Raw genomic sequence first — 24,399 nt, 5'->3', positions numbered from 1 at the left:
GTAGCTCCAATCTTACTTTTTCCATCTCTTCCAAGATTTTACTCCTATCCTTTATCACATATTTGCTCAATATACGCATCATGTTCAGTGAGCTCTGTTTCGAATTCTCAGCCCACTCCTCGAGCATTTCCGGATCGGGATCCTCGTAGGTTGGTATAGTGTAAATCCTCAGTCTTCTAGGGACACGCTCCACATCAATATATCTTTGTAGTGATTCAACCTCCCACCATTTGGACAATTCCTTTCTGTGCAGCTTTTCCATTTTATCGTATAGGGTCTGTAATTTTACTTCCTCCTTCATACTGCCACGACCGGGCTGAGTATTCAGTCCCTTATCCATCTGGGCAAAAAATAACTTGTTTGATTTCTCTTTCCGTTGTGCTTCCCACCCATAAGCCATAATCACTGGAATAGATTTAAATGATAATGTCAGATCAAGCAGACACCAATAACTCTACTATTATTATGGATGTGGAGTAAGCAACATAGATCAGATGCTTCATCCACTCTGTTCTTGTATCGTACTGTTCTCGGGAATAAGTTCACAGCTTAACAATATCCACTCTCGTACACTTCTATAGTTCGGAAATTAGTTCGATCTCATACAATTCAATAATTCGGAAATTAGTTCAACAAGAACAAGGCGCAATAATTCTTGCATAGGAAAATTTTATATGGCTATTGTATTAGCACCATCCATTCAAAATTCCCTGTGCCGGTGTCCTGCTCATCGGATTGTTCTCCCTTAAGTGGGCTACAGAAGCTCCTTACGGTCGCAGGCAGCTCACCGGATCAATTAGCTAATTATTCCACTTTTCACAGGAGCCTAAGTGCTGGTAGCTGAAAGCCGCCGAACACTAGCGTATATATATATATATATATATATATATATACACACACACACACACACACACACACACACGCGCACACACACACACACACACACATTTATATTTATTTTGGGGTGGTGGCTACCAACCAGTATGGGCCTGGTTATGCCCCCAACCCAACTGAAGTGGGTAACAGTCTTTCAGCTCTCTCCCACACTCTAAAACTATCCCACAGCAAGCAAGAAGACATTTGATTATTTTGGGTTTTGGTTTTACATTTGGGCCATGAGAGCTTGGCTAACTCTCAAAATCGTCCCACTTGGAATGGTGAGGGCTGCACTTTATGGACTTTGGGACGCTGCCATGTAGAAAAATCCACAAGACTTAGACACATCTGAGAACTAAACATCTGGATGATTCCAGGGTGGTGTATTTCACATGCACCCGCACCATTTTCGTACCCACAATGCCCTGCAAACCTCCAACTTTGCTGGAAATCACACATTTTTTCCACTTTTTTGTGATGGAACCTTTCGGAATCTGCAGGAATCCACAAAATTGCTACCACCCAGCATTGTCTCATCTATACCAATAAAAATTCTGCTGCACTGGTCAGCCTAAAAATGTTTTTTTTGCAAACTGCCCTTTTGGAACCCCTTTGATTCCCCCTCAATGTCGACATGTTTTTGGCTCTTCCCTTTCACAAGCACTTGGCTCACCTACACAAATGAGGTATCATTTTAACGGGAGACTGAGGGGAACGTTGTGTGGTGTGAAATTTGTCCCAGTGCGGTGATCCCACATAAAAATGTGAGAAAAATGTGATTTTGTAGCTAAATTTGAGGTTTGCTGAGGATTCTGGGTAAGAAAACATTGGGGGATCCACGCAAGTCACACCTCCCTGGACTCCCTCGGGTGTCTAGTTTTCAGAAATATCAGGGTTTGGAAGGTTTTCCTAGATGGCTGCTGAGCCCAGGCCCAAAAACGCAGGTGCCCCCCCAGCAAAAACAGGTAGTGTTGTATTTGATAATCTTGATGTGTCCAGATAGTGCTTTGGGGCATTTCCTTCCGCGGGCAGTAGGCCTACCCCCACAAGTGAGGTACAATTTTTATCGGGAGACTTGGGGCGAACGCTGGGTGGAAGAAAATGTGTGGCTCCTCTCGGATTCCAGAACTTTCTGTCACCGAAATGAGAGGAAGAATTTTTTTTGGGCCAAATTTTGAGGTTTGCAAAGGATTCTGGGTAACAGAACCTGGTCAGAGCCCCACAAGTCACCCCATCTTGGATTCCCCTAGGTGTCTAGTTTTCAAAACTGCGCAGGTTTGCTAGGTTTCCCTAGGTGCCAGCTGAGCTTGAGACCAAAATCCACAGCTAGGCACTTTGCAAAACACAGCTCTGTTTTCTTTGTGAAAAAAATTATGTGTCCACGTTGTGTTTTGGGGCATTTCCTGTCGCGGGCGCTAGGCCTATCCACGCAAGTGAGGTACAATTTTTATCGGTAGACTTGGGGGAACACAGAATAGCAAAACAAGTGTTATTGCCCCTTGTCTTGCTCTACATTTTTTCCTTCCAAATGTAAGACAGTGTGTGAAAAAGAGGTCTATTTGAGAAATGCCCTGTAATTTCACATGCTAGTATGGGCACCCCGGAAATCAGAGATGTGCACATAACCACTGCTTCTCAACACCTTATCTTGTGGCCATTTCGGAAATACAAAAGGTTTTCTTGATACCTATTTTTCCACTTTTTATATTTCAGCAAATTAATTGCTGTATGTCCGGTATAGAATGAAAACCCATTGCAAGGTGCAGCTCATTTATTGGCTCTGGGTACCTAGGGTTCTTGATGAACCTACAAGCCCTATATATCCCCGCAACCAGAAGAGTCCAGCTGACGCACGGTATATTGCTTTAAAATAATCTGACATCGCAGGAAAAAGTTACAGAGTAAAACGTGGAGAAAAATGCCTTTTTTTCACCTCTATTTCAATTTTCTTTTATTTCAGATGTTATTTTCTGTAGGAAATACTTGTAGAGTCTACACAAATAACCCCTTGCTGAATTCAGAATTTTGTCTACTTTTCAGAAATGTTTAGCTTTCTGGGATCCAGCATTGGTTTCTCACCTATTTCTGTCACTAACCGGAAGGAGGCTGAAAGCAGAAAAAATTGTAGAAATGGGGTATATGTCCCAGTAAAATGTCAAAATTGTGTTGAAAAATGGGGATTTCTAATTCAACTCTGCCTCTTCCTGAAAGCTGGAAAGATGGTGATTTTACCACCGCCAACCCTTTGTTGAAGCCATTTTCAGGGGGAAAAAAAAAAACGAGCCTTCTTCTGCAGCCTTTTTTCCCCATTTAAAAAAAAAAAAAAAAAAAAAAAACGACATTTTCGCTGTATTTTGGCTAATGTCTTGGTCTCTTTCAGGGGAACCCACAAAGTCTGGGTACCTATAGAATCCCTAGGGTGTTGGAAAAAAAGGACACAAATTTGGCGTGGGTAACTTATGTGAACAAAAAGTTATGAGGGCCTAAGCGTGAACTGCCCCAAATAGCCAAAAAAAAGGCTCGGCACAGGAGAGGAAAAGACCTGGCAGCAAAGGGGTTAATGGAGCTAATACTCATTTTCAAAAATGAACTCGCACCCTGTCAAGGAGGGATGTTCTAGAGTCCAAAACAAGACATGAGAGTGGCAGGACAGTGAAATTAGTGGAGTGGGTAAAAATAATCTGGAAATCAATGTCAAGATCTAAATCTTATTATATCGCAAATTCCTTGCGAGCCAGACAATTACAAATATGAACTATATGGTCTTTGTAAGGGGTGGAAAGCAGGTGCAGTCTGAATTTTTATAACACACAGGGACCAAGTGCACAGGTCTTAGAAGACGTACTGCCACATCCTTGGTGCTTGGCACAAAATGGTCAAAGAGGATTACATAGTCAACTGTGATTTAAATCGATTAGAATAACACAGCCGTCCAAAGTTTTCCATTCTCAAATAATCACTTCATAAGCTGCTTGAATTCTGGCATAGGCACTAAAGAACAGCAGCTAACTGTATGTGCTGAATGTATCAGTCTTACGCTAGAAGACTCAATCTTGGGAACATATGCGATAAGGGCTGGTAACCTTATGAAATGTAGAAACGTGAAATCCACTCAATCAACGATCACTAATAGTATGAATGGATCCAGAGACAGCTAAGCAGACCTTTTTGTTTTTGGAAAGGCACAGATTGCCACTCAATATGAGCACACTGAAGACCTTTTTCATAAACAAAGCTGTAGCGTACGTTCTGCTTTGAGTGAAGAGTGCCAAAAGGATGCCCTCTACAATTAAATGCGTTTTCTTTTTAAGCTTGCACCCAGAACTTACACCTGATTAGGATTCATTCCTCATTCACATTAATGATTGTTGGACTTTTGCTTATGCAGGGTCATCTCCAGTCTTTTTGCCTTCTGCTTCCTATTTTTTTCTGACCTGTTGCTGTTGGCTTTTCAACTCTGAGCACTTTACCACTGCTAACCAGTGCTAAAGTGCCTATGCTCTCCGTGTAAAATGTGTACGTAATTGGTTCTCCACGATTGGCATATTTGTTTTACTGTTAAGTCCCTAGTAAAGTGCACTAGAGGTGCCCAGGGCCTGTAAATCAAATGTTACTAGTGGGCCTACAGCCCTGGTTGTGCCACCCACACAAGTAACCCTGTAATCATGTCTCAGACCTGCCACTGCAGTGTCTGTAAGTGTATTTTTACACTGTAAATTCGACTTGGCAAGTGTACCCACTTGCCAGGCGTAAACCTTCCCTTTTCTTACATGTAAGGCACCCCTAAGGTAGGCCCTAGGTAGCCCCAAGGGCAGGGTGCAGTGTATGGATAAGGTGGGACATTTAGTAATGTGGTTTATATGTCCTGACAGTGAAATACTGCCAATTTCGTTTTTCACTGTTGCAAGGCCTGTCTCTCTCATAGGATAACATGGGGGCTACCTTTAAATATGATTAAAGTGTAGATTCCCCTAGAGAGTAGATGGACATGTGGAGTTTGGGGTCCCTGAACTCACAATTTAAAAATACATCTTTTAGTAAAGTTGATTTTAAGATTGTGCGTTTGAAAATGCCACTTATAGAAAGTGAGCATTTTCTTGCTTAAACCATTCTGTGACTCTGCCTTGTTTGTGGATTCCCTGTCTGGGTCAGTTTGACAGTTGGGTTGTTTTTCACCTCGCACTAGACAGTGACACAAAGGGGGCTGGGGTGTAACCTGCATTTCCTGATTAGCCATCTCTGCTAGGAGGGAGGGGTGGAGTGGTCACTCATCTGAAAGGACTGTGCCTGCCTCTGACAATGCCGACTCCAACCCCCTGCTGTGTGTCTGATGCCTTGCCTGGGCAAGGAAGGATTTTACAAGTAGGTGTGAGTCCCCTTTGAAGAAAGGTGACTTCAAAGACTAAAATGGGTATAAGAAGGGCACCCAAATCTACAGACTTTAGAAACACTTCTGGAACCAAGAGGAACCTCTGCCTGGAGAAGAGCTGATAGCTGAGGAAGAAGTGCTGCCCTGCCTGTGACTGTGCTTTGTGGAGCTTTCCTGCAGTGCTGCTTCTGCCAGAGTAAGAGGGCAAAGAGTGGACTTTGTGTGCCTTCCATCTTGTGAAGAAATCTCCAAGGGCTTGAGTTAGAGCTTGCCTCCTGTTGTTTGAAGTCTCAGGGACAGCAAAGACTTCTCTCTGCCAGCACCTGGAGTCTCTGGAGAGACTCCTGCTCCGACAAGTGGTGCCCTATCCAGTCCCTGGGCCCTTGAAAGGAAAGCTGGTGGAAATCCAAGAAAATCAACTTTGGACGACTCCGGACCGACGCTGATGCTGAATCCGGCAACGCCGCCTGCACCTGACGCCGTGACCTTCGCTGGAACGAGACGCTCTTCGCAGGCCCGATGCCGCTGCAGCCCCGCTGAAGTCCACGGCTCCATGGAAAGTCGCCGCACCCCGTCGTGACAGACACCGCTCGAAGCGCGTGGATTCAACGTTTCGCACAGACGCCGCGATCCCCGACTTCGCGCATCGGCTTGTTTTCACTCTTCACCAAAGGTACTGTACTTGGGGGTCTACACGACTCCGTGTCCGGCGCCGCTGGTGTCGGCTTGTTGGGAACGACTCAGTCACGACGCTGTGTTAACATCTCATCGAAGCATTTTGTTTCTAATCGCTATTTTTGAGTTCAATCTCTAAAAATGCATAACTGGACTTGTGTATGTCGGATTTTTGTCGTTTTGGTCTTGTTTTGTTTAGATTAATATTTCCTATTTTTCTAAACCGGTGTTGTGTCATTTTGTAGTGTTTTCATTAAGTTACTGTGTGTGTTGGTACAAATACTTTACACCTAGCGCTCTGAAGTTAAGCCTACTGCTCTGCCAAGCTACCAAGGGGGTAAGCAGGGGTTAGCCGAGGGTGATTCTCTTTTACCCTGACTAGAGTGAGGGTCCTTGCTTGAACAGGGGGTAACCTGACTGTCAACCAAAGACCCCATTTCTAACAATGATACATTAAGGAACCGGTCAGAAGAGACACAAAAATGCTTACACTTTTATACTATCACACTTCTACAGGAAATGTAATTGTAAATATCTATCTGTGTGGTAGGGATAATGGCTTTCACAGTTCATCTTAACTTAGGACTGAGCAATAAACCAACTAATGTTCCAATGTAAATGTCACGTGAAAGTCAGGCCTGCAAGTATGGGCTGGACTGTTCATAGTGGAGCAGGGTCAAGACTGATTTCCATGTGACTAGGTCAAAGCGGATGTGGCATGGTGAGCATAAGAACGACACATTGTAATGCCACCCTGAGCAAATGCCAGAAGTTAGACTTATTGCAAGCATTCCTACCGTCACATTTTGAGTGTTTGATATACAGCTTTGAGTGCCAACGATATGCTCAGACATGGATCCTCTGCTCACTGCCAATCAAACTAACCTACACCTGACTAGCCACAATCAGTGTGAAACTGGTCCCTGGGTTGCTTGTGTTCCAGTTCAAGAAGGACCTGGCCTGGTTGTACTACTTAACAGTTCCCACTGGAGCAGGGTCAGGACTGAGTTGTGTATGACTGGGTCCAAACTAAGGTGGCAAAGTGGGCAAAATAACAAAGGGTTGGAATGCTTCCTTAATCAATTGCCAGTGGTTACACCGTTGTAAGCATTCCTCCCATCACCTTTCGTGTAACTGAATAGTTTTTCTCAAGGGCAGGGTTGAAATGGGCTGTCTGAAATACTTACAAAACGTGAGAGCAACATTAAATAGCTTCACAACATTTTCAAGTATTTGAACAAGACGTGACTCTGATAATCTGAACTGTGTGCATCAAAATTATATATACTTCACAACAAGCACTTAGTGTTAGTCATGGGAGCTTGGCAAAACCAGTCTAGTAATCAATCTAGAGATGGGCCTTAAAGAAGTAAAACCCAATTGTGGTCCTGTACACCATGATTCAATTGTACAGCCTTTAGAAGGAAAAAGGAAACTTAAAAAAAAATTCACAGGCTAAGGGTGTCTAGAGATGCTTCAATAAAGCCTTTAGGCACCACACAGGATGGGAGTGTCAGACATTCATATCAACACATCTCAGGTGTCAGGACAGGAAAAAGTTTAAAGAAATTAAAAAATGAAATACAGATTGAAGATTTTAAAAGGGTACTTGGTTGAATATTGTCAGCATGCACTGAAAAACGAATGGCTTCAGAAGAACAAGTTACTTACCTTAGGTAACGCATTATCTGTTAGAGACTATCTAGCTGCAGGTTCCTTACCTTTGAATTTCCTGGCGTCAGCTTCGAATACGGAATTTTTTGCTGAGCAGTACCCTGCTCGTGCCATCAGGTGGTGTCGTTCGGATCTGGGTGGCGTTGTCAGCGTCGCTGGAGCTGTCCAACACATTATGGTCGTCTATAAAGGCACCACCCCGGGGCGCGTACGTCAGTTCTTTTACTCACAAACTTCCACACCAGAAGCACAGCCATGAACAGAACCAACAGTTTGTCTGTGCAAAACTAGGGCCCTAAAAAAGGATACATGCTAACCCTACTAGACGTACCCGCAGAGCGGGAGGCATGGGTGGGTTTAAGGAATATGCAGCTAGATAGAGTCTTTACCAGATAATGCGTTACCGAAGGTAAGTAACTTGTTCATCTGATAGAGACTTCTAGCTGCCGATTCCTTACCTTTGAATAGATACCCAAACCATAACGTCCTGGTGGTGGGCTGCAGATAACTCTAATTACACTAAAAAGTCCTGTAGGACAGATTGGGAAAAGTGACTGTCTCTCTGAACCAGATTGTCCAGGCAGTAATGTTTTGCAAACATGTGCAAGGATGCCCACGTTGCTGTCTGACAAATATCCAGGACTGGAACGCCCCGAGATAGTGCAGTGGTAGCAGCTTTGCCCCTGGTAAAATGAGCCCTCAAGAGGCTGCTTCTTGGCCAATGCATAGCAGATCTTGATGAAGAGAACGACCCAGCGTGAAATGGTTCAATGCCCGACCCTCCCTTACTCCCACGTACTCCACAAAGAGCTGGTCATCCACCCGGAATTCTTTTGTGCGCTCAAGGAAGAATGACAATGCCCTTTATGGGTCCAGCTGGTGGAGTCACTCCTTTTCCTTAGAGGGATGCGGTGGAACAACTAAAGTGGGCAGGATTATATTCTGGCCCAGATGGAATTGGGTCACCACCATAGAGAAGAAAGAGGCATGTGTTCTAAGATGCATCTTGTCTGGGAACATGGTGAGATATAGTGGCTTGGATGAAAGACCTTGCATCTCACTCACCCTCCTGGCAGATGTTATCGCCACTAAGAAGGCTGTTTTGATGGTGAGCAGCCAGAGGGGACAGTTGTGTAAGGGCTCAAAAGGAGCACACATTAAAAATGTGAGGACCAGATTTAAAATTGCATTGGGGCATAACAAAGGGCGTAGGAGGAAACCTATGTACAAGCCCTTTGAGGAACCTATGTACAATGGGAGATTTGAAAAGTGAAGACTGATCTGGTAGCCAAAGAAATGTCGATAATGCAGAAAGATAGCCCTTGAGAAAACCCAAGGCAGAACCTTGTTCGGCAAGGGATAGAATATAGAGAAGGATATCAGAAAGAAGCAGAAAGAGGATCAATAGACCTTTCTGTACAATAATATACAAAGCGTTTCCAACAGCAGGCGTACAGTGTTTTAGTGGAGGGATGCCTGGCTGCCAAAATAACTCTGCAGACTTCGGGAGGAAGAGCAAAAACCATCAACTGTCGCCGCTCAATCTCCACGCATGTAGACGCAGTTGACAGGTTCGGGTGGCGAATCTTCCCCTCCTGCTGCAACAGAAGATCCTCCCAAAGGGGCAACCTGATTGGAAGATTGATGCTCATTTTCAGACGCTCTGGATACAAAACTCTCCTTGCCCAATCTGAAGCCACTAGGATTACTTGGACCCGGTCGTTCTTGATCTTGAGAACTCTGGGCAGAAGTGGTATGGGCGGAAAGGCATACATGAGGCCTGAACTCTACTCGCGATGAAAAGCGTTGCAGAGCAACTGCCGCCCTTGGAAACTCCAACGTGCAATACTGCTGACATTGTATGTTCTCTGCGGAGGCGAACAGCTCTAACCAAGGTTCTACCCACTGCTGAAAGAGTCATTGTGCCATCTCCGGGTGGAGATACCATTCATGACCCGCTAGGTACCAACAGCTGAGTTTGTCCGCCCTTGCATTCAAAGAACCTGCCAGGTGTTGAATCACCAGGGTTATGCCCTGCTGTTCCACCCATGCCCAGAGACAGAAGGCCTCTTGACAAAGGGTCCACGACCCCATACCGCCCTGCTTGTTGCAGTACCACATTGCGGTGGTGTTGTCCGTGAACACCTGCACTATCTTCCCTTTCACAATAGAAAGAAATGCTTTCAATGCCAGTCAGATCGCCCGGAGCTCCAATAAGTTGATATTGAGTCCTGATGCCGCTGGAGACCAGAAGCCCAGATGGCCGCCCCATTCCAGAAGTGACGCATCCGTCACTACTGTAATATCTGGTTGGAAAAAGGTGAGGAGTCTGTCTCTGACTCAATCGCAGTTCACTAACCACCACTGCAGGTCTTTTGCAGTTCCCTCTGAGATCTGAACTGTGTCAGTAAGAGTCCCTGATGCTGCGCTCACTGGAACTTCAGGTCCCACTGCATAGCCCTCATATGCCATCTGGCATGTTTGACTAACAGGATGCAGAAGGCCATGAGCCCCAACAGCCTCAGAGTCTGTCTCACTGAAATCCAGGATAGAGAGGGAGTCAGGTGTGACTTCAGCACGTTTGTAGTGAACCCCAGAGAATGCAGGAGGTTCGCCATCATCTGAAGGTGATTGACGAGAGCCTGGGGTGTAAAAGCCTGCAACAACCAGTCGTTGAGGTAGGGGAAGACAAACCCCTAACCTGTCCAGGTGAGCTGCTACCACCGCCAACAATTTGGTGAACACCCGAGGGGCACAGGTGAGACCGAAAGGAAGCACAGTAAACAAAGTGCTTGTGGCCTACCTTGAACCGCAAGTAGCACCTGTGGCAGGCAGGATGGGGATGTGAAAATACGCATCCTGCAAATCCAACGCTACAATCCAGTCTTCTTGGTCCAGGGCAGACATGACCTGAGCAAGAGTGAGCATCTTGAATTTCTTTTTTGAGGAAGAGATTGATGTCCCTTAAATCCAAGATAGGGCAAAGACCCTTGTTCTTTTTTTGGAATCAAAAGTAGCGCAAATAATAACCACTGCCTAGTTCTGACATTGGGACACTTTCTATGGCTCCCTTTGCCAAGAGAGCTGTAACTTCCTTGCGAAGGAAGATCAAATGACGCTACGTCAGCCATTCTTTTAATGGAGGCACAGAGAGAAGGAAATACTAAAAGGGGAGGGAATAGCCCTTCTGTATGATCCGCAAGACCCATTTGTCCTATGTTATGGACTGCCAGTGAGGGAGATTAAATTGAATCCCCCTTCAACTGGACAAGCATGGTCTTGCAGAATCATACTAGGAGGACTTGCGCGCTGTGGAAGAGGGGGGCTAGGTGGTGGCCGACCTCTGGGTCTGAAGGTACCACGACTGCATCCTCGCACTGGATGCGGAGATGATAGAGAACGGTGGCTGACTTGTGGGTGGTGTGGTACCACACCCCTTCTGAATCCTTGAAAGGGGCGAAAGGCAGACTGTTGGCGAACAGGTGCCGAGAGGACCAAGGATCTGGCCGTAGCTCTAGTATTCTTGAACCACTCAAGCACAGAGTCTGACTTTTCTCCAAATAGATGTGCGCCATCGAAGGGCATGTCCATAAGGTTTGCCTGAACATCCCCCGAAAAGCCAGACGTATGGAGCCAGGCGTGGCGAGGCGTCGAAGGGCCACTGTTGATTAAATCGCCCTACCCAGCTAGTCTGTCATGTCTAAACCACACCGTATCATAAACTTGGCTGCATCGCTCCCATCTTTTACAACTTGAGTGAGAGTGTCCCGCATGACCTCCAGGACCTGAGGCAGCACCTCTGCCGCAGTATCCCACAAAGTATGGTAAAAACGGCCCAATAGGCATGAGGTGTTTATGGACCTCCATGCCAGCCTGGAAGAAAAAACATTTTCTTTCAAAGCTGGTCCAGCCTCTTGGATTCCCTGTCTGGGGGAGCGGAAGGGAAGGCACCATGGGAAGTGGAGGCCTGGACTACCAACCTCTCCAGGGTGGGGTGTTGGGTGAGGAAGCTAGGATCGTTTAGAGCTGGTCTATGGCGGCGGCAGATAAGCCTATTAACAGGAGCCCCTGTGCTGGGTTTGGACCACATCCCCAGCAGGACATCAGTGAGTGCTTCACTGAAAGGTAACATCAGCTCCAATGTGGAAACCCCCGGCTGAAGCACCTCAGTCAGGAGGTTAGACTGGATTTGCACCGTAGGCAAATCTAGGTCCAAGACCACAGCTGCCCTACGAATCACCAAAGCATATGAAGCTCTCTCCTCTGTAACCACAGTAGGAGGTGAGAGCATGCCAGTATCTGGAGAAGTATCCAGTTCACTGGCTACCCCTAGTTCCTCATACCAGTCCATATGCTCCAATCCATACTCTAAAGGGCCATAGGACCCCTCCCATTCCTTCCCTGTACCTGGCTGTTCCAAAAAAGCCGCAGGTACTGATCTGGCCCCTGTCGGCGCCGGTGAAGTCAGAATCTGCATCGTAAGACGTTGTTCCGGCCCATCTGGGATAACCATAGTTCCACCAGTGGGCTATGGTGCAGTGTCAACATCGGAAACGATGCCTGAGGAGGCAGACTGGGAACGATGCGTCGCCCCCGATCCAGTATCAGATCCTGGAGTCCCCAATGGTGTGGAGGCCGAAGCTGCCGGCATCGAACCCGATGGGGGCCCCCTGCTGACCCCACGGGCCCAAAGGTGCACCAGCGGGGGCAGCCCAGTCAATTACGAGGCGCATGGCGTTGTAACACTTTTTGCGCTGAGCAGGGGTTGCTCTAGCTCCTGGAAAGAGGAGGGGAGGGGCAGGCTCAAAGTCAGCCCTGGCATTGGTTCCGCAGAACCGTGTCTGGAACATTGACATTCCCGAGATGCCTCGGCGGACAACAGGCATGACAAAGTCGAAGTCCGCTTGGACTTCTTCTTCCTGTGCCTCTTCAGAGTGCCCGGAGTACCTCGAGTCGGAAGAAGAGGACTTAGGGCTCCTGGAGCGGTCCCGTGACCACCTCCTCGATCGGGACCATGACCTCCTAGGAGTCGTGCCAACCGAAGTCGACTGCCGGGCCGCCAGGAGTTTGAGACCCCACTCTCAAATCTTTTGGGGCCATGGCCTGGCCGTCGGAACAGGACTGCGAATCGTGGGCTCTGTCGAGGCACCAGAGACATACCTGAATGGGGTCCATCACCGACATGGCGTGATGGCAGACACCACATGGCTTGAACCCAGTCTTCCTCAATGTCATCCTGCACAGACCTCAAATGACACGACAAAAAGGTTGAAAAAAGGCCTACCAAAAGAGGCAGAGGTTAGCTCGATCCCGGACCTGCGCTTAACTGGTGCGGAAGGAAAAGAACTGACGTATGGGAGCCAGGGTGGTGCCCTGCGAAAGTGGCATCACAGACTGCTCCAACTATGCCATGCAGAGCTGAACAACGCATGCAGATGCGAACGACACCACCCGATAGCGCACGCAGGGTACTTCCCAGCAAAAAAATCCACATTTTAAGCTGACGCCAGGGAATTCAAAGGTAAGAAATCTGCAGCTAGAAGTCTCTGTCAGATGTGTGTCCATCTTAGAAGATGGACACAATTTCTGTGATATAGACCATGTGCATCTAGCAAGAAACCAAAAATCAGAAAGGTTTGTGTGTGTCAAGAAAAACGTAAAAACATTAGGATACAACCGTTTTTGGGATAATAAGGCATTATTGAAAAAAATGATGAGAAGTGTCCCAACCCCTTTTCAGATACCTGTAATTCCAAGTCATCGTTGCAGGACTCTGGATATAGTCTATCCCTTGTTAAGGATTGCAGGAGGTTTACAGTCATGGAGATGGATACGACATGAATGACCTTTCCATCAACAGGGCGATGCCCTTTAGCTCTGGCAGCCTGCAGAGCAGAATGTTTCTGATAACCAAACACATACCTGTGACAACACAAAAAAGGGGAGTCGTCTAAAGCATAATATATATTAATCCAATTTCGTGTTAGCCCTGCCACCAAGTGCTCCTCCTTTATATTCAAGAACACCACAGCAATCGCTAGCATTATCTTTAGTCTCAAATTTTAGTGCGACAGTGGTAAAAGTTATCTCTCTGTGCCCTCTTTTGAAAAGCCAGTTATTCTATTTCATAATAAACAAGCACTAGCACAGCAAACCGGTCTGTCTTTGTCAATTCTGCTGCATAACGCTGGTTGGTTTTACCCATGCTTATACAATTGTTGCCCAAATCGTGACAAAGCCAATGCCATCAGGCAGCCCTCTCAGAATCCTATGTGGTTTGTTTTCTTCATTATAGTTGTATTGTTCCAAAATGAGGTAATGTGATGGCCACCTTCAAATGTTATACCTGCACTAAAGAATGCCACACAAATAGAATATCAGAATGACCACCATACAAGATTGGCTTTGCTAATATTTGTGGCCCCAACTGTACAAGCATTGGAAAAAAAAATAACAGCTGTAGCCATCGGCTACAGTAGGTGGTTATATCCAACAAGAAGCAGAGACACAGTGATACAGAGGGACGAGAACAGCACCCATTTTCAGTAGAGAAAGAAGGAGCAGACGAGAAGAAAATGCAGGGAGCGAAATGAGGGGACAGACACGCTTGTTGGCGGGGAGGAGGGGGTCACGTAAAAGCCACGTCAAACCAAAAATACTCCAGAGGCAGGGTAAATGCAAAAATTGGGAAGAAAGTGTTTGAATGGGAGCAGGGAGCTGGAATGGACAAGGAAAGCATTCATTCATAAGCAAGGGGCCAAAGCAAAGCAGATCGCAAAAGGGAAATTGTATAGAAGATTCTTGAGCTCACTAGCTAGCAAAAAGCCACGCACATTAACCTACATTAACTCATTTGCCCCTTCTGGATCCTTCAATAGTTAGAGGCAGAAAAAACAAACTTAAAAAGCACCTGAGCAATGGGTTTTCAATAAGCTTCAACTTCTGTTTAAAATTCTCCAGCTCTTCATACATTTTTACTCCTTCCACCATAGAGACATTGTCCATTTCTGAATCGGAAGCACTGCTCGATATGCTGTTCCGAAGCGCAGTAAACCTCTTGTACAACTCCTCGCACTGAGAGAGAAGGTTGCGATACTCCAAAACGAGCCCAGATGGGACACGATCTTCAAGAATGTCATAGTGCCTAGGAGAAGTTAAAACCATGTTAGTCTCTTCTGGACTACAAGGATTACAAATCATGGGACAGCATTACCTGAACGGGTTCCTAAAATGAAATATAATTAACTAATTACAGTTGGACTAGGTTAATTGCTATCAGCAATCTCAACAAACCCAATTATCAGTCCAAAAGGTTACGGAAACATCCATAAAACATTAAACTTTATAGCTTTTTGCATTAAACTGTTACCATGTTATTTCATAAGGGCAGTTGAGCACCCTTGTGTGATTCATAGGTTTGACAATACATCTATAACTAATCACATAACACTGTACTCTAGACCTACTACATTTTGTAATTTTAATCCTTCCCCGGCCAAAACTCTTTCTTCAGTGAGGGTGGAAAGGTTTAAACTGTGTTTGGTGCATGATCTTAAACGTCATCCCTTCAAGGAAAGCTGGCACACGATGAATGTAGAGGGTAAAACATATGATTAGGTGATAAACCAATAAAATTGTAATAGTCATTTTAAAAAAATAGACAGCTATTGGAGCATCTGGATTCAAGGCAAGTGTTTAAAAGGCTTATCAATGCAGGGAAACATTTCCTGAAATGAGGCAATAAGTACTGCAGAGGTATAGACTTAAAAGGTTTCATGAAAACGCAGTCACACACTAAAGACTTTACCACACAAAAGGTATATATGGGACTGATATCACCAAAACATACTGCATAGAGTAAGAATTTATTAAAAACAGCTCTTTTTACCAAAATCGAAATACTCCAATAAAGAAATGGGTAGAATTGAGAAAAATAAGTGATTTAACAACAACCAGTATAAACACTTAAAAATAGTAAACATACAATAAAATCAAAATGAAAGGTGTTGGACTTGGCATCCTTGGCGTGGTCTCCCCCAACGTTTTGCCTCTGTTTCCCTGGTTGTTATTTTGTGCTGGACTCTTTTTGCTGTTTTTGTTACTCTGGGCACTGCTATCCAGTGCTAAAGTGTAAGTGCACCTATATAAAATGTGTATGTAATTGGCTTTCTATGATTGGCATATTTGATTTACTGGTAAATCCCTAGTACAGTGCACTAGAGGTGCACAGAGCCTCTGAATCAAATGCTACGAGTGGGCCTGCAGCACAGGTCGTACCACCCACATTAGTAGCCCTGCAAACATGGCTCAGACTGCAGAATCTGTGTGTGCAGTTTCAAACTGCCAGTTCCACTTGGCAAGTGTACCCAAGCCCTTTTCTTACATGAAAGACACCCCTAAGGTAGGCCCTAGGTAGCCCCATGGACAGGGTGCAGTGTATGTTTAAGGTAGGACATATACTAATGTGTTTTATATGTCCTGACAGTGAAATACTGTCAAATTCGGTTTTCACTGTTGCAAGGCCTTTCTCTCTCATAGGTTAACATGGGTGCTGCCTTTAAGTATGATTAAAGTGTAAATTCCCTTCGGGAACAGATAGACATGTGGAGTTTGGGGTCTCTGAACTCACAATTTAAAAATACATCTTTTAGTAAAGTTGGTTGGTTTTGAGATTGTGTGTTTGAAAATGCCACTTTTAGAAAGTAGGCATTTTCTTGCTTAAAGCATTCTTTGACTGCCTGTTTGCTGATTCCCTGTCTGGGTTAGTTTGACAGTTGGGCTGTTTGCACCTCTTGGTTGACCAGTGGTCTCCAAACTTTATGCCGCGCCCCACCAGTTGAAAAATAAAAATCATTGGGTCCCCAGTCAGAATTTTTCACAAATATTTTATAAAGATGGCAATGTTTAAATAAGTATAGACGTTTTTAAACATTGCAGTAAAGTACTGTTACCTTTTTAAAACTACAATAACATGTTTCTGCCTACTTCAAAGGCAGGAATGGGTATAAGAAGAGCACCCAAACCCCTGAAAATGAGATCACTTCTGGAAATCAAGAGGAACCTCTGCCAAGGAGAAGAGCTGAAGAGGTGAGAAGTGCTGTCCTGCCTGTGACTGTGCTTTGTGGTGCTATCTTGCAGTTGCTGCGTCTGCCTGTGAAAGGGGACAAAGACTGGACTTTGTTGTGCATTCCTGCTTGTGAAGTAATCTCCAAGAGCTTGAAACTAAGCTTGCCCCCTGTTGTTGAAGTCTCAGGGCCATTAAAGACTTCCCCTGCCAGCACCTGGACTCAGACTCCTGCTCTGCCAAGTGGTGCCCTATCCAGATCCTGGGCCCTTGAAAGGTGAAGCTGGGAGACCAAGAGCGAAAATCCACGCACAAACACTGTGCAAGGAAATTTCTGACGCACCCCACGAGACGCGGCTGAGAAACACGTCGCAGGCTTCGCGTCTGAAATCCACACTCCACCTGCATCGCAGCTGGAAGATCGACGCAATGCGACTGGAGAAACTACGTGCAACACCCACTGACAGAGGCTGTTAACGTTGCAACCCCACATAGTGTGGTTTTCAGATACCGTGCAACCGGATTTTCAACGCAAACCTCGCTGGGCGTGGAAAAACAATGCAAAGCCTTCCCAGACCCGAGGTGCCTCTCCAGATCGACGCATCACTCTTGCAGAGAGGGAAAACGACGCACACCGACCAGACCAGAGGAGGAACGACGCACGGTCTTGCTTGCGAGTGAGAAATCGATGCTTCGCTGGACTTTTCCAACGCACACTCACCCATGCGGTGTTATTTTGACACAACCCAGGTACTTTTTCACGCTAACAGTGTTCCCAATGTTTTCTAAAGGACTTAAGATTCTTTTTGCTTTTTAATTCATAACTTGACTGATGTATGTTGGATTTTTGTCGTGTTGGTATTCTTTTGTTTAGATAAATATTACCTATTTTTCTAAACCTGTGTTGTGTCATTTTGTAGTGTTTTCACTGTGTTAGTGTTGGTACAAATACTTTATACATAGACTCTGAAATTAAGCCTGCCTGCTTGTGCCAAGCTACCAAGGGGGTGATCGGGGATTAACTGAGAGTGATTCTCCTTACCCTGACTACAGTGAGGGTCCTTGCTTGGACAGGGGGTAACCTGATTGCCAACCAAAGACCCCATTTCTAACAAAACTGGTGTGCAAAACAACCCTGGTGAGAAGCTAGAGGCTGAAAAAAAAAAAAAAAAAAAAAAAAAAAAAAAAGGAGTAAACTAAGAAGGGATTCACTAAACCTGTAAATAAAGCTATTGGAATGACACGACAAACTCAAATTGGTATATTTAAAAAGTAAAATAGAAGGTGACCAAGAACAATGTAAAAACACTTTAAAAATTATGCAAGAACACCAAAGCAGCAGCAAGTGTAGTAAGATGTTCCTCCTATGCCTGACTGCTTACACTGAAATGCAGAAGCAGAGGTGGCAGCAGCAGCAGCAGCAACTAACGATCATATGAGTTCAGAGTCTTGGTAATGGAAACGTGGATGTAACTTGACTTTGCTTGCATAACTCAATAGAAGATGCAAGAGCGTGTGTGGAACCCTCTCGACTGAGGCACAGTCTCTGCTACACTTGACAACTCCCAAGCCAGTCTCCTTCTGGATTCTCCTTGCCCCTAGAGAGGTGTGCCCCTCCCTTGCCGCCCCTCCTCCCCCCCCCTTAGAAGAAATTTCTAGAACTCGAACCACGTATTTCTCAAAAAGGAATATATCCTTGTGGTTTCTGGTATCATCATATCCATTAGACGAAAAAAAGACTTGTCGTAGTGTGATGATCATGATCATAGGCAGCGGACGGCAGTTCTAAACTAAAACATATGGAGGGGGTGAATCGAAAAATGAAAGTGCCACCAGGAGAAAGAAAAACAACATGTAACACGCACAAACCCGGGAAGCTGCAGCACTGCTCCATGCCAACCACTAGCTACAACAGTTATTGACAACACTTCTGAACTCAGCATATTAAACTCTGAAGAGCATCCAATCAAAGTCGTTCGACTCTTTTCCATTATACAGCCCTCGGGGAAAGGGACGGCCATCTCCAGTGCGCATTGTCTGCTCACGGCTGCAAATGCATGCAGGAGGGCAGTACAGCTGTGGTGGGAACAACGATATACTATTTCACATCTTCAATGCGGTTTCTTTAGACTACAATTTTACATCTACAAATCTTGACTACACAATTGACATGCGGTTGCAGAAAAGTCCCAAAAGGCTGGAATACTGACTGGATCTAAAAAAGCTGCTTAAGAGTTTGGGCATGTGGGCTGTTTCAAGCACACTTTACTGCTCCTGGCTTCTTCTAAATTATCAATCGCGGTCAGTTTTCTGTGAAATCTATGGATACAGGGACATCTTAAGAATTTGTGTGGGGGGGGGGGGGGGGGGGGGGGGGAATGGGCTCTGTGCCAAACGTATTTTGGGGGCCTTTGTTACTAACTGCTTTGAGTTTTTGAAGCAAATTCAAGCTCTTTCATGCCCTCTTTGGCCAGATAACTGACAATGCGCAGGTACACTGGTCCAAAATGAAATGTGTTTACATCTAATATTCAGGGACAGTGATGTGTTTTTATATTGCAACACAGCATCATTACAGTAATATTAATGCAAATCTATGTGACACACCATCCTATTTCTCATATGCGAGCTCCTGTTTTGACCTAAAAAACTATTTTTATGGATATTGCGGGACACATAAACAGAGCATTTCACAGGAAAATATCTATAATAGACTCTCACACATTACTCACATTCAAAATAAAGTAAAAGGTTATGTTAAACGATCTGTTTCAGAATTATTCAAGGTCATCAGGGCAAGCCTAGCTGTATCAGGGGCCCTCCTAAAAGGCTGAGGCTCTGGGCCAGAGCCCACTTCGCCAATGCCAGAAAACCTCTCTGTATGGATGGTCACTGAAATCACGTGCTGATCTGCACTTCTCCGACCAAGAACCATGCATCCAATGCTATGAAACTAGGAGTTCAAATGCAGTTTTACGAACAGGAGAAGTATAGTAGGGCCTGTTTACAAAGGTTTCTTCTATGAAGAAAAGCAACTCACTACTGGAAATCTAAGGGCACATTCGGGGGTAAGTCAAGAGTAGGTCACACCCACCCACAGAAAAATCTTTGTGAATGAGACCCATAGTGATTCCGAAGGTTACAGAAGGGTCAGTTGTGACCAGTGCTTCTCATGTTACTCTAGTCTACGCTTTAAAACGTACACATTATAGTTGGACAAATTGTTCAGCAGGAGCGATAAGTACTTTTAAGCGATGACGAAGCTGGAAACTGCTCTCTATATAAAGCCTATTAACGGTTGCCGAGGGTTCGGAGGATAGGCCCAACGAAATGAAAACAGAGAAACACAAAAAGACAGTGTGGGTTTAGAGAACAGAAGTAAAATGGCAATAGCTGGGCGATTTCGCAACAGAAAATGATTCTGAATTCGCTGATAAGTGAAAAGGATGCCTCGGCCATCTGTCTCCGTGATCTCGCAGGAGAATCGCGCGCCAGTCAGAATCTTAAGAATGCGCGCTGATTGCTGCTGATAAAGGCGCGAGCGGCTCCGTGCACCGTGTCTTCCCCAAGACAAACATTTCCCCCCATTCTGCTACACCATCTGCTGGCATTGTAGATTCGGGTCTTTGTGACAAATGCCTTTTGTCATTAGCACATGCGACGCTCCCAAACTGGATAATCATTGGAAATAAGCACACAGAGAGCCAGCGTCCGGCTCCGTCAGGCACATCACTGTCAAGCCAGATTCAACTTGAAAGCAACAGAATGCGCTTTCAAGCAGAGGCTGATTACAGAGGAATAATCTGCATCTACTTTGCATTACAGAACGCTGCATTAGAAATTATTAGAATTATGGATGAGAAAAATGTTCACCTAATAAAAAAGCAAGCCAAGGATTAGAAGACTTTACAAGAATAGGTGGGGGCGGCAATTTTTTTTTTAAAGTATCCTACCAAAACTACTTTTAAAATAAAGCACACAAAAACTTTGCAAATGTAAAGTAAATATCGGCAAAGCCCAGAGGTCCGGCTTTGATTGTCTAACGCATGCAAGGACACCTGAACACAAATGTGCATTTACTATTTGTGCCATGGGAGCTTTGGGCGCCTGTGTAGGTGTTCTGTTTTTTTTGTTTTATTACACCAGTTTGTGGTTTTGCTTTGTGCCAACCCTGAAAGATTAAGGAATAAAACAGCAGCTCCAAAAGTGTGTAGAATTAAAAAAATAAGGCATAAAAACAGGAGACACAGAAAGAGACAAGTTGCACAAAGACACAGCACAAATAGCCTGTGCGCATTTGTGCATGCCCGTGTTTGTATGCGAGAGCACAGTGCAGCCGGAACTATCGGCTTTGCCAAAGTTTGTTGTACATGTCTTTGAGCTCAGAACTCGAAAGGAACGAAGACATGGATTGCCTAATCCAATTTGCATTGGACAGCCAGCTGTACAGGGTGTTTCTTCATGTAAGTCAGATCAGTGGTAGTGCACTTAGTATGGGACAAGAGGGTGCAATGCTGCAGTCATTTGTTGTCCAATATGAAGATTTGTTGGCAGATGGTTAGGTGTGCTTGTCTTTTACCCCAGTGTAGGTTGAAAATTTAGAGAAGAAACATGATCACACCAGGAGTGGAGATTCTCAGTTCTAAAAACAAAGAAATCATGAATAAAACAGGAAATATGAGACATCAAGGCCCAGCAGTTTAGGTGTTTGTTTATATTGTAGAACGAAATATCAGAACAAGAGGGAGATATTGTTAATCATTTAAACAGACTGCTTATGCAGAAAGGCAATACACACTCGTCATTCTGCTCTACAGAAGCTGTTGAAGTGTTGTCAGCCATCTTGGGACTCGGCTGAAGCAGGTGATGCTGGGACGACGACGAACCCCCCCCCACCCCAGGGCTAAAAAGCATTTTTTTTGGTTAATTTTACGAGTGGAGATGCGGAGGTTCCGCAAATCTGCTTGTAAAATATAAAAACGAAGCGTGGGCTCTCGCACTTCATTAGTTTAATTCCCCTGGGTTTAAAAAAAAACAAAAAAACAGGGAGGGGAGGGGTGGGGGGGGGGGGGGCTGTGCCCCCCTGCTGCCCTAGGGACTACCACTTCCCTGGGGTGACCCTTTAACTAAAGTAGGGGGGGGCCCTGTTGCCCCCCGCAGCCCCAGGGCAATCATTTAACTAAAGCAGGGACCCTGTGCCCCCCCCACTGCCTCGGGTGGGGGACCACCCCCCCAGGGAAAATGTTTAAAAAAAATATATAAAGGGGGTCTTTGCACCCCCGGGGCAAAGATGTACTTAGAGGGGGGCTGCGCAGCCCCCCCCTTGAGGAGCCTCTGATAGCCCTGGGGACCACCACCCTCCAGGGCCAGTTCCTGCTATGTCCTGGGGGTGCCCACCCCCGGGACATGGGTGTTTGCTGTAGCATGGCTGCAGCAATGCAGCTGCAGCCAAGCCACAGCAAACACTTCAGGTTCTGACAACGGGACCTGTAAAGCAGGTCCTGCTGTCAAAACCTGAAATTTCATCTCTGTCCCCTGCACGCATACAAAGGACAGAGTTGAAATGCTTCAGCTAGCATGGAGCTGATGTCAAAGCAATTCCTTGCTTGCTGACGCATTGGCGCTGCAGAGAAAGCTTTAGAGGATTAGCAGCACGATTAGTGGTGTCCAATGAGTAGCTCATAATACAGTTGAGTCACCAAGAAGTACTAAGTCCATTGACAAATCCAATAATTCTAGGCTCAGCCTACAGATACAGATAGTAATATTCTCGGCGAGAACCATAATTTGAGCAATTGCCCACCTACCCGCAGGGTCGGACACAGTTCTCAGAATAAAGTATTTCAGCATTTCTGGAACAGAGAACAGCAACCGTACGTATAGAAATCAAAGGGGTAGAGCTAACCGAATTGTACCCAAGCTGCCTTAGGAGAGACCGATCTCCATATGCGAGAGGGTCCTATCAGCCTATTTCCCTGATTAATTCCAACACAATCTGTTTTGCCAAAATCTTAGCTGCCAGTCTGCCCCCACCTCTGGTTCAGTACTTAGTCTTGCCACAACAAAATGGCTTCATCCCAGGTAGGGCTCCTACAACTCATACGAATTCTGCAGTTTCTATTTTTGATGTTGCCTGGAAAATTGGCAGTAGGTTGGGAATGATACTGTTGGATGGGGATCAGGCCTTTGATCGGGTTTCATGAGTATTTGTCTGGTCAACCATGTCTGCTGTCAACATTTGCAGCCATTTTCCTGTGTCAAGTCTCTCTCTATAGAAGCCCTCTGGCGAGGATGGTGCTGAATGGGCATACCTCTCCATCTTTCAGTATCTGTCAGGGTTATACATTATCCCCTTTATTATTTGCTCTTTACATTGCACCTTATTTAGGATTACTCATTGCAACTCACCATAATGGTCCAGTTGTTATAAATGGGATTAAAGTTAAAATAAGTCCGTACGCTTACGATTTTGCAGTTTAATCGACTGATCCTCTGGCCGCTAGGGACTAAATACCAACCAAGGCTGAGAGGTTTGAGGCACTTGAGCTACAAGCTTAATTTATCCCAAACCTATATTGTTATGAATTTTAGAGCAGACAGCCCGGTTCTGGGGACAATCAGAGTTCCTACTTACCTGGGGGTTAAAATCTATGCTAATGCTGATCATATATTGTTCAGTTAAATTATGAACCTCTTCTGAAGTCCGTTATTGCCAAGATGCAATCATGGAATTGCCTTCCAATTAACATTATTGCACATTGTTGTACTGTGAAAATAATATTCTACCTAAATAACTTTGGGGTGGATTATGATCTTGGCAGATGGAATACTCCGTCACAAACATGACAGATATTCCAGCCACCATATTACAATTTACATAGGATATAATGGAATCGTAATATAGTGGGCAGGATATCCGTCACATTTGTGATTTAGTAACCCAGTCTGCCAAGATCGTAATCAGGCCCTTATCTCTTTCTGGGATCTCCTTACGAGACCCTGATTCTCTTTTAAGCAACTTGAGGGGGCCCTAGGTAGCTTCATTTGGGAATACAAAAAAAGCAAGAAGGACTATACGCTACCTAAAACTTCCTTTTAATCAAGGAGGTTTATATCGGCCAGATTTTAAGCTGTATTTTTGGGCCACTTTTCGTTAACATATTAAGTATGCCCTAACTCATCACAACCCAGATTTTCTAGCTCTCAAGTACCAAATGGCCTGGGGACTGGACTTCAGGTTTTTTCTTTGTAGACGGTCTGACTCTTACCCTAATTATTTTAAACAATTTGGGGGGTGGGGGAGAGTGGTCATTTCCACTAGATAAATCTCACTCATTCCTTTTGGGGCAATCATAATTTTCAATAATTTTTTTATTTCTATATGCCAAGCAAGCCGGGTAGTGGTGGCAAGTAAGATTCACTTCCCAAATGTGGTGATAGTATGAATGTGGCGTTTTAGATAGAAAACTGTAGGTGCAATGCGGTTGAGTACACCCCACTACCCTAGAGCGTATTTTGGTGTTCAGAACAAACACTTCAACAAAGTTAACAGACACCGCCACACCCAGAAAGTCCATATATAAATCAGTCTCAGTTCAAAACAGTTGAGATGATCCTTTATTAGAAGGCATCAGCACAGGTCCACCGTGTGATCAACGTTGCTTAACCAAAGCCATTGTACTCAGTTGGATGACCATCTTTGCATAAGCAAGCCAACACGTGTTTCGTCACAAAAAGTGAC

General features: G+C 45.1%; 1 protein-coding gene across 1 annotated transcript in view; it reads right to left on the bottom strand.

Annotated features, from left to right (window-relative positions):
• SHCBP1 (SHC binding and spindle associated 1) overlaps positions 1-24,399 on the bottom strand; it is a 207,191-nt gene that overhangs the window by 100,132 nt on the left and 82,660 nt on the right. Inside the window, exons 6-7 of the mRNA XM_069216652.1 lie at positions 14,505-14,738; positions 13,339-13,516 (exon numbers count right to left, since the gene is read on the bottom strand). Coding sequence (XP_069072753.1) covers positions 13,339-13,516; positions 14,505-14,738 — 412 coding nt within the window. The remainder of the gene's footprint in view (positions 1-13,338; positions 13,517-14,504; positions 14,739-24,399) is intronic.

Source organism: Pleurodeles waltl, chromosome 12 (assembly GCF_031143425.1).
Source record: "Pleurodeles waltl isolate 20211129_DDA chromosome 12, aPleWal1.hap1.20221129, whole genome shotgun sequence".
In the NCBI taxonomy this organism is placed as follows: Eukaryota; Metazoa; Chordata; class Amphibia; order Caudata; family Salamandridae; genus Pleurodeles; species Pleurodeles waltl.
Note: the sequence above shows the minus strand (reverse complement) of the source record. Positions and strands in the feature narration are given on the sequence as shown.